Here is an 11,603-nt window from a genome sequence, read left to right as displayed (position 1 = left end):
TTTTTCTCCAATTTCACTATTTTCTTGTCAAAACACCATGTATGAAAACTATCACTATCACTATTTATAATTATTATTAAGATTTTTATTGTTATCATCATGTACTTGATTACACTTTCCTGCATTAGTGAGGTAGCAACAGGAACTTACAAAGAATGGCCATATTTGCTGACAACCATTCTCTAGCTGTCATTATTATTATTGTCATTATTATTATTATTATTATTAATATTACTGTCATTATTATATATATATATATATATATATATATATATATATATATATATATATATATATATATATATATATAGTTATCACTGTGGATAGGGGAGAGAGAATACTTCCCACGTGAAAGAATACTTCCCTGCGTGTCGTAGAAGGCGACTAAAAGGGGAGGGAGTGGGTGGCTGGAAATCCTCCCCTCTCGTTTTTTTTTAATTTTCCAAAAGAAGGAACAGAGAAGGGGGCCAGGTGAGGATTTTCCCTCTAAGGCCCAGTCCTCTGTTCTTAACGCTACCTCGCAAACGCGGGAAATGGCGAATAGTATGAAAAAAAAAAAATATATATATATATAGTGTGTGTGTGTGTGTGTGTGTGTGTGTGTGTATGTATAAATCACCGATATGAGTAAACTCGCTGAAAAGAAAATAAGGAAACACAGAAGCTCCAAGCTTCCGACTGTATTTCAAGCCATTTTCTAGGAGCAAGAGTCAATATGAACAACACAATATATACAAAACCAGAACATTGCCAAAGGTTGCGTTTATAACTTAAGCCATAAAAAAATGAGTTGCAAATACCCCGTCGGTTTATCTTCGCTCATCACAACTTGAGAAATGATAAGAACATACATGTTACTAAAGCAAACAAATCGAAGTCTATTGTTATTCTTGAAGAAAGTGCCTCCAATGGAGAAGTGAAGTAACTCACTAAATAATGAGAGCACATTTACTGACTTATTCATATATCCCTCCTCCTCATCTTGGCTACATATACACACATTTAGACACCCCACCCTGAACCTTCGAATAGGATGAGCACTCCTCGCTCAGCTCAATCTTGTGTTCCATCTTTTAGAATTTGAAAACTAGAAGAGATAGGGGTGTGTTCCAGCCCTCCACTCCCGCTCGTTTTAGTCGCCTTCTACGACTTGAAGTGAATATGGATTTGGAATTCTTTCTTGATGACAGTTTTTCGCATTAGCGAGGTACCGCTTGGAACATGGGGAAAGAATGCCTCATGCGCTCACGTCCACTCTCTACCTGTCATATTCGATGCATTGAGTCCAGAGCTCCACATTCACATCCAGGCTCCATAGACCTTCTCGTGCTTTGTCCTGACCTGCCCATATGCCCTGGCTCATTTACAGTGACAAAGTCGCTTCCTGTATTACGCATCGATTCAAATTGATCTGTCCAATGAGCGCCTTAAAACCTTCGTTAGTGATCAAGTCCCTACCCCTAAAGACATCTTTCACTTTTTTCTTTTCTTTTTTCCTAGAATCCAGCTGCAGAGTAAGAGTCATCAAACTGATAGGGAACTTTTCCAGGTCCACACTGTAATACAAAATGTCCGTGCTACTATCCTACCACAATATTGTGACGATTGATTTTTTATATCTTTTTTTTCTATTTTTATCGACAGTTGAGCCGGAAGGAGAATGCTTCGGAAATGGAAGTACCTAATTTTTACCACTTCGAGGGGCTTTAAGCTCGAATATGACACTTGAAATTGTTATTTAATTCTAGTTACGAACATACGGGTTTGGTCCCAATACGTACGATTTGCACGAATTTTAACGTTGTGCGACTCTGAGGCAAGATCCTGCAACCCTGAGAATGGGAGAAAGTGGATTATACCTTCCGTACTCATGTGATGCATCATCCTACTTGCTGCTTATCATATTATTCCGAGGAGTCGCCCAGAGTGCACGTGTCGCACTCGTTTCCCGGTATCCGTTTTTGTATTTCGAGGCTACCATTAGCGTCGTGCTTTTGTGATGCAGTTCTTCCTTTGTATTCGTAAAGTATATTAGAGTTTATTAGGTTTAATCATTGTAATCATATTGCAAGCCAGTTTCCTTTACGAATGCAATACTGCTTCTTGCAGTGTTGTGTACTGCTCCAGTCGTCCAGTACATGTAAAACAAAGAATTTGTCTCGGAAAACGTACCCAGTCGAGCGTCTTTATGATAAATCTGGTGTTCAGTGTCCCAAAATCAATTAAGAGAAGCCCAGTTACATAGTATAAGAGAATTTTTCATCAGTGTTGTCTGTCCTTCCCATGTCCTTTCCTCTTGGTTCACTACCTTATTTGTTCCCTCTTTGTCAGCCTCATCTCATTCATCCTCTCCCTATGCCCACCCATTTCAGCATCCACGCTTTAACTCTCTCATCCATACTCCTCTTCCTGCCACATCTCTGTTTCACCCATTCATTTCTTAGTCGATCAATCATCCTCACATCACGAAATGCCCTACAAGGATTTCGTTCCTAGCAAAACCATGCCTCTCATCCATACAGTACCCCAGGGTTATCATACCGTCAAACATACCCATCTTACACACATTCTCATTGTGCCCAAGATCGTCGTCCCCTCACCCACCCCACGGCTTACTTCATCTCCCATGGTTTCATTCGCTGCCATTATTTCCACTCCCAGGTTCCAGAAAAGCTTCGCCTCCTCCACGTTCTCTCAAGTTCACCCTCCCACTCTCAAAAACCAACTTTTACAGTGTCTCACTCGAATCTGCCGCCAGAGACATGTCCTCATTAAACAGTATCGGAAAGATTTCTCGGCCCCCACCCCATCCATGACAGACTGAAGACCTGCCTCTTTCCCCATAACCTTCTCATCTACATTCCTCACCACCCCATCTATAAACAGATTAGAGAAACATGGGTATGTCACACACCCCACCTGCACACCTACTTTCCTAGAACCACCTACCTTTCTCTTCTACTTGCATACACCGTATTCACCCGACAAAAATTCTTCACTGCTTCTAATGGCTTTCCTTTCACACCATATATCCGTAATACCTTCCATATCACATCTGACAGATTTATCATATGTTTCTCCCAGATCCGTACATGTCTCATACAAACAATCCATTTTCTCTGTGTACCTTACTTCAAAGTAAACATCTGGTCAGAAAACTCTCTACCACCTCCGAAACCACCAGGTCCTTCCAAGGAAGATAGCCTGTGTTTGTCACAGCTCTCTCAGTCATCCCTCTCTCGTTCAATTCACCAGCAACATTCAATAAACTTATACCTCTGTACTTTGAACATTCACATTTCTCCCCCTGACCTTTAAAAAGTGGCATTACGCCAATAGACACCTCATCATGACCCGTACAAACAACGAAAATCCAGACTAGCCAAATTCAACTGTTGTCCCTTGCACTCTAGCCGCTTCGACGAACCTCATTTAATGAAAGGCTTTCACCCCCTCTTCTCTTTCACGAATTCACTTGCCATGACTCTCTTACTTCGCATACCTCCACGTCCAAAAAATCCTATATCTGCCACCCTATCATGGAATATATTTAGCAATCCTTTACAGTACCTTCTACATCTCTTCACTTCGTATTTAGGAAGGGCAGCTATTACAGGGTATTTATATACTACGCTATTTTCATTAACAGGGTTGTTGCATTAAGGTTTACCATTTCTCCTATCTTAATGTCGGACGCTCTAGCTACTCTTACACCTGCTTTCACGACTCAAAAATCACTTTAGACCTAGACGTGGGCTTGAGAACGATGCAAAGCTCATAGGACATCCAATTATACAGTGACTCATCTTGACAGGTATAGACACCTCCCCATCTGGAACGGTGCTGTAACATTCAACATACGTTCAACAAAGAGAATGAGAAAATCAATTGAAGGTGCTTATATCAATGTGAATAATAACATAAACCACAGGGAAGTTTTTGTATGTATGGTAAAAGCAGCATGTTCATTGGTTGCATGCGAGGTGCAGAGTAGCGAGCAATTCTCGAGCAGTCCGTGACGGGACGTGCGCGCTTGTTTTTAAGGCCACGTCGGGTCGCTGGATGTTAGCTTTGTAACAAGACCCTGGGGGTTGAAATGTTAAAGAAATGAAATTCTCATTAGTCCTCCATCTTCACTCTCATATATAAAGGTCTGTGGGGCCTGGCCGTGGCTAGAGGGAACAGAAGACTTTACTTTCGTTGCTTTATGATCTTTGAATAGTGGACGTGAGGGTATGAGGCCATTTTCTGAATCAGAGAAGTGGGAAAGGTACAGAGATTTTAGAGAGCGTGAAATAGAAATGCTAGTGACTGTTCATAACGATGATTCACCTACATGCAAGGTACGAGGTTTTCCCGCCGCTAAACAACCACTGGGGCATCACGCTACGTAACGGCACCTGGACTGGCATGATGGGTCAGCTCAACAGGCAGGTGAGCAACGCTGCTGGAATGTTCGACCTAATCTTGCCACCAACGTAACAGGTATACTGAAGAAAATTGTACCACAGTAATAAGAATAGTGACTTTTAATCCTCTATGCGTCTGTACAGTGACGCTATACAGGCATAACTCCAGTCATGAGGCAGGCAGCACAATTCAGTTCATAATTACAGTGAAAATCATAACTAACCAGCCACCAACACTGTTACCCACTGGTGCATTACATATGACAACTAGAGAATGGATGCGAGTGGATGTGGACTTCCTTCGTATGTTTCGTGGCGCTACCTCGCAGTTCCAAGCGTTGGCGATGCTACTTCCTGTGGTGATGTTTCTTGGGGCGCCACCCGTTCCCACAGTAAACAATATCGCCACTCCCTGCGACAGCGAGGTGGCTCCAGGAAACGTAAGAAGAAAGGTCACATCTGATCATATCTATTCTCTAGCTGTTATGTGTAATAAATGCACCGAAACCACAGCTCCCTATCCACATCCAGGGTCCACAGACCTTTCCATAGTTTACCCCTGACGTTACACATGCCCAGGTTCAGTCCACTGACACTCCGCGACCTCAGTATAGCACAGTTTCAATTCAATATATTCCGTGCACTCCACCCACTCTCCTGCAAGTTCAGGCCCCAATCGCTCAAAATCTTTTTCATTCCACCCTTCCACCTATAATTTGGTATCAAGCTTCTTTTTCCCCTCCACCTTTGACAGATATATCCTCTTTGTCAATCTTTCTCCACTCATTCTCTCCTTACGTCCAGAACATTTCAACACGCCCTTTTCTGCTCTCTCAACCACACACTATTTATTACCACACATCTATCTTACCCTTTCGTTACTTATTCGATCAAACCACTTCAGAGAACATATTGTCCACAAACATTTCCTTTTCAACACATCCATCTTCCTCGACACAACCATATCTGTAACCCAAGCCTAGCCACCATATAATCTTGTTGGAACTGTTATTCCTTCAAACATAACCATTTTTGCTTTCCGAGTTAACGTTCTTTCGTTCCACACACTCTTCATTGCTCCCAGACCTTTGCCCCCTCCCCCACCCCATGACGTTACTCCAGTCAATACAGTCAATACACTAATTCAATGATTAACTAACCCTTTATCAGGGGAAATATAGAGTCTTCTATCATCAAATACACAAAATTGTAAGTAATATTAGATAAGGTCTTTATAAACTTGATATTTTGTATTGGGCAAAATTTGTAAACACTTCCCTTTCCTGTTCAAACGAAATTCTTTTACAGGCATGATGCCAGACCCGAGCCTCACCAACACGAAGACTACCATCCGGTAACGCTTGTTTACCAATGACTACTGTACATCTTTTATCTCATTCTTGTATCTCCCCTAACGATATGATCATTACACGAAAGTGCACTTGGGAACTGATCGTCTTTCCTTTTCCTCGTGGTTATCATCATATGTATATATATTTCTTATTCATCATACTTAATCTGCGTCTCCCGCGTCATTGAGGTAGAACAAGAAAACAGATGAGGAATGTCCCAACCCACCCATAGATACATGTACATACATAAACGCCCACACACCCATATGTACATACTAATTCATTTCACCGTATACATACATATGCATACACAAACATATATACACATGTACATATTCATACTTGCTGCCTTCATTCATTTTCGTCGCCACCACGCCATACATCTTTCTTACCCTTTCATTACTTTCGCGATCAAATCATCTCACACCACATTGTCCTCAAACATCTTATTTCCGACACATGCACCCTTCTTCGCACAACCCTATCTATAGCCCATGCCTTGCAACCATACAACATACATATATGTATATATATATATATATATATATATATATATATATATATATATATATATATATATATATATATATATATATATATATATATATATATATATATATATATATATATATACATATATATATATATGTGGTTTCAGAAGTGGTAGAGGATGTGTGGATCAGGTGTTTGCTTTGAAGAATGTATGTGAGAAATACTTAGAAAAGCAAATGGATTTGTATGTAGCATTTATGGATCTGGAGAAGGCATATGATAGAGTTGATAGAGACGCTCTGTGGAAGGTATTAAGAATATATGGTGTGGGAGGCAAATTGTTAGAAGCAGTGAAAAGTTTTTATCGAGGATGTAAGGCATGTGTACGTGTAGGAAGAGAGGAAAGTGATTGGTTCTCAGTGAATGTAGGTTTGCGGCAGGGGTGTGTGATGTCTCCATGGTTGTTTAATTTGTTTATGGATGGGGTTGTTAGGGAGGTGAATGCAAGAGTTTTGGAAAGAGGGGCAAGTATGAAGTCTGTTGGGGATGAGAGAGCTTGGGAAGTGAGTCAGTTGTTGTTCGCTGATGATACAGCGCTGGTGGCTGATTCATGTGAGAAACTGCAGAAGCTGGTGACTGAGTTTGGTAAAGTGTGTGAAAGAAGAAAGTTAAGAGTAAATGTGAATAAGAGCAAGGTTATTAGGTACAGTAGGGTTGAGGGTCAAGTCAATTGGGAGGTGAGTTTGAATGGAGAAAAACTGGAGGAAGTGAAGTGTTTTAGATATCTGGGAGTGGATCTGGCAGCGGATGGAACCATGGAAGCGGAAGTGGATCATAGGGTGGGGGAGGGGGCGAAAATTCTGGGAGCCTTGAAGAATGTGTGGAAGTCGAGAACATTATCTCGGAAAGCAAAAATGGGTATGTTTGAAGGAATAGTGGTTCCAACAATGTTGTATGGTTGCGAGGCGTGGGCTATGGATAGAGTTGTGCGCAGGAGGATGGATGTGCTGGAAATGAGATGTTTGAGGACAATGTGTGGTGTGAGGTGGTTTGATCGAGTAAGTAACGTAAGGGTAAGAGAGATGTGTGGAAATAAAAAGAGCGTGGTTGAGAGAGCAGAAGAGGGTGTTTTGAAATGGTTTGGGCACATGGAGAGAATGAGTGAGGAAAGATTGACCAAGAGAATATATGTGTCGGAGGTGGAGGGAACGAGGAGAAGAGGGAGACCAAATTGTAGGTGGAAAGATGGAGTGAAAAAGATTTTGTGTGATCGGGGCCTGAACATGCAGGAGGGTGAAAGGAGGGCAAGGAATAGAGTGAATTGGAGCGATGTGGTATACCGGGGTTGACGTGCTGTCAGTGGAGTGAATCAAGGCATGTGAAGCGACTGGGGTAAACCATGGAAAGCTGTGTAGGTATGTATATTTGCGTGTGTGGACGTATGTATATACATGTGTATGGGGGTGGGTTGGGCCATTTCTTTCGTCTGTTTCCTTACGCTACCTCGCAAACGCGGGAGACAGCGACAAAGCAAAAAAAAAAGAAAAAAAAAAAAAAAATATATATATATATATATATATATATATATATATATATATATATATGTGTGTGTGTGTGTGTGTGTGTGTGTGTCGGAGGTGGAGGGAACGAGGAGAAGTGGGAGACGAAATTGGAGGTGGAAAGATGGAGTGAAAAAGATTTTGTGTGATAGGGGCCTGAACATGCAGGAGGGTGAAAGGAGGGCAAGGAATAGCGTGAATTGGATCGATGTGGTATACCGGGGTTGACGTGCTGTCAGTGGGTTGAATCAGGGCATGTGAAGCGTCTGGGGTAAACCATGGAAAGCTGTGTAGGTATGTATATTTGCGTGTGTGGACGTATGTATATACATGTGTATGGGGGTGGGTTGGGCCATTTCTTTCGTCTGTTTCCTTGCGCTACCTCGCAAACGCGGGAGACAGCGACAAAGCAAAAAAAAAAAAAAAAAAAATATATATATACATATATATATATATATATATATATATATATATATATATATATATGTGTGTGTGTGTGTGTGTGTGTGTGTGTGTGTGTGTGTGTGTGTGTGTGTGTGTGTGCAATAGTAGAAACAAACCACATAGGACCGCTCACAGCCGAATAACAGAGAAACATCTTTAAAACTTCGAGTCATTTCTCATAACCTCTAGCTCAAGCTATGCTAATGCTAAAAGCACAATTATATGTTTTACCTTTATCCCGTGTATTTGATTACATCTCTCTTTCAATACAGGAGGTCGACATGGCACTGGGCCCCTTCACAATGACTCCTCAGCGAGCCACCGTCTGTGACTTCTCCTTTCCTCTTCATCATGAAAATTTCGCTATAATCACGCAGAGACCCAAGCTTGAGAGTGATATTTCAGGATTCCTCAAGCCCTTCACAGTGCAGGTACTGGGTTATGGCAGTCTGCTGTGGCTACTGTGGTGTATCTACTGCGTGATATACCCTTAGGATTAACTTTGTTTCGAAAGATTCATTCGACTCTACGAAATATTCATTTGAACTTATAAGATAATTCCTAGAAGCTTCGAACCTTTTACTTGAAATGACGAAATATTACTAAGAGCTTGAAAATATTCACTCAAGGATTAAAGGTATCTTCTAAGAGCTTCGGAATATCTATTAGACCATTCAAATATTCACTTGAATTTTTTAAAAATTTATTCAGGTCTTCAACATAACTGTTTGAAAATTTGACTCATTTCCTCAAAATTTTCAAAATATTTATTGATATTTTTGTAATAATCATTTGAATCTTCGGTGCACTGCGTAGAGTTTTTATTGTGCTGTGTGTCTGTTGTGTTTACTCCGCGATATTCTCGCAGTCATGATCAGGTGTATGTATGTCAGCATCATTTTTCATACACAGGTTGTTTGCAGTGCCGTTTTCCAGCTTATTTGACAACATTTTTATTCACCAGGTTTGGCTGCTAGTTCTGGCCAGCTTACTGAGCATGGGCTTGGCTATGACGCATGTAACATGGGCAGAAGGAAGTATCTTCGGTCTTGCCGCGAAGAATAAGATCGGAAGAGCTTTCCTCTGGGTCATTTGCACAGTTACGCAAGAAAGTAAGTCCCAAGTAGTGTTACATGTATGTCTTATATCGATACACTGGTAGTCTCCATCTATGCTTAAACGTATCACGCAAGTCTTGGCAGCCTGTTCGGCTATCTCCCTTAAAGAGAATATAGAATTTTCATAGGAAAGTTATTCACTGTTGAGCAATGATACTCCATTATTGTAACACAAGAGGATCGAGTGCTTCACGACAGGTTATATGTTGCGGGGGACACCGAAGAAGAGCATCATCAGGACGTGTTACACTCCACTCACCTACGATGTGTTAGGCAAGTGATGAATAGTAGAGGAAACTACTTCCTCTTGTGTTGATACGTTCTCAGTCGGTCATCTAAAAGTTAACATGATTACTTTAACCTGATCATTTAGTGAAACCTTTATCAAAGAAAACGGGGTTAGTTGATACTAAACAAGTAACTTCAACAAATAACGCTGTTTCTTCAATAATCATAATCATTCGATCATTCTTAATCCCTCATCTCAACCAGCCAGAGGCTGATAAAGATGTTGGGTAATACAGTAACTATCGCATTATCATTCAGCAGTATTCGATTCTCGTCGTTGACTCACGTGATCCTGCGCTTAAAAACACGGATAACATAGCCTCCGTCGCTTCTATATGCCAATAACTAGTAGCCAACAGAATCAACAGTATCACACATCTGGTATTTTCCATTAATATCACGAGCTCTGGGTGGCTGTCCGAGAAGAGCCAGTCGTTTCTCGCACTAACCATAATCTTGATGTTGCCAGGTTTCCACCTAGCACGGACCCTTGTCTGTCCTCTGTCTTTTCTTTTTGAAACAATGAATATGCAAATACAGATTGACGTCCTGTTCTTGTCCATTTTCTGCCACAACTGCATCATTCGCCTCTCCTCCACCATCTCCACAACCTCCGAGTGACTGGCTGTCATACAGTGACCACATATTGTCTTCAGAGTTCAGGCTTTCTAAAAGTGGTATTCTCACGGCCATATCTTGTCTTTCTCCACCACTTACACAGGTTCTCACTGGCTGCCCAGGAAGGACGGAGGCCGCCTCCTAGTGGTCACTTGGCTCCTGGCGTCCTTAGTGTTCATGTCCTCCTACAGTGGTGTTCTCACAGCCATGCTTACTCTTCCTCGAGTCACCATCTCAATTGACTCTCTGGCCGACCTCGTCTCGCAGTCTTCCCTGCCCTGGAGACTTGAAGTTGGAGTTGCCATGTTGACTTACCTCAAGGTAACAGTGTGATTAGTAATACGAGCATCCAGGTCAATTTGTTTTACTCTACATTTGATTCGCACGAAATGAAATTCGATTTTCATCATGCTCTGAGAACTTTTAGTCTATAAATCTTGCTTATCAATACCTTAGATTTCTTTACAAAAGAGTATTTCCCTACTTTTAGCCTCCTGACAGATACACAAGTGTTGCTCATCTTTGTTCTCTACACTGCAAGGAATCGAAAGACGAAGTGCGTCAGAAGGCATACAGAAATATGGATCCCCCCATCTCTCTCTTGTTGCCGGAGCGGCAAGCCGTCATCGATGGAGAGTATGCCGTAATCTCCGACGAGGCAAGCATGAAGAAAGCCATGGATCTAGATTTCAGGTGATTTCATAGATAATCTCTCAAAAGGCACGAAGATACCCGGTAGCAATCTTTCACTTACACTTTTTCTCTCTTGCAAGACAAAAAATATCACGGAATGTTCGATCATTAAGTTCACAAAGAATTGTAACATTAATATTAGTAAAGGTCTACATAAATTAGACTGCTATACTGTTGATAAAATCAGTAAACAGTTCCCTTTCTTGTACACTGATAAATTTCATGATACGCATTCTGCCAAACTTGAACGCACCTAACCTCCATTCAGGTATTCACTTTTTTTTTTTTACCAAATGCCGTACTAGCTACGTCTATTTGTTCTATATCAACTGACTTATATTTGCTTTATATATATATGTCCCTGGGGATAGGGGAGAAAGAATACTTCCCACGCATTCCTCATATGTCGTAGAAGGCGACTAAAGGGGATGGGAGCGGGGGCCATTTTAACCTTCTAAAAGTAGAAACAGAAGAAGCAGTCACGCGAGGAGTGCTCATCCTCCTCGAAGGCTCAGATTGGGGTGTCTAAATGTGTGTGGATGTAACCAAGATGTGAAAAAAGGAGAGATAGGTAGTATGTTTGAGGAAAGGAACATGGATGGTTTGGTTCTGAGCGAAACGAAGCTCAAG

The 11,603-nt window shown here is 41.3% G+C and overlaps 1 protein-coding gene across 1 annotated transcript; it reads left to right on the top strand.

Annotated features, from left to right (window-relative positions):
- Positions 1-8,535: 8,535 nt before the first annotated feature.
- Positions 8,536-10,977, top strand: LOC139755725 (glutamate receptor ionotropic, kainate glr-3-like). The gene is made up of 4 exons (XM_071674362.1): positions 8,536-8,687; positions 9,221-9,368; positions 10,384-10,601; positions 10,822-10,977. Exons 1-4 carry the CDS (start codon positions 8,538-8,540, stop codon positions 10,975-10,977), a joined length of 672 nt encoding a protein of 223 aa, XP_071530463.1. The 5' UTR covers positions 8,536-8,537.
- Positions 10,978-11,603: the final 626 nt, after the last annotated feature.

Source organism: Panulirus ornatus, chromosome 20, assembly GCF_036320965.1.
Source record: "Panulirus ornatus isolate Po-2019 chromosome 20, ASM3632096v1, whole genome shotgun sequence".
NCBI classification, from domain to species: domain Eukaryota; kingdom Metazoa; phylum Arthropoda; class Malacostraca; order Decapoda; family Palinuridae; genus Panulirus; species Panulirus ornatus.
Note: the sequence above shows the minus strand (reverse complement) of the source record. Positions and strands in the feature narration are given on the sequence as shown.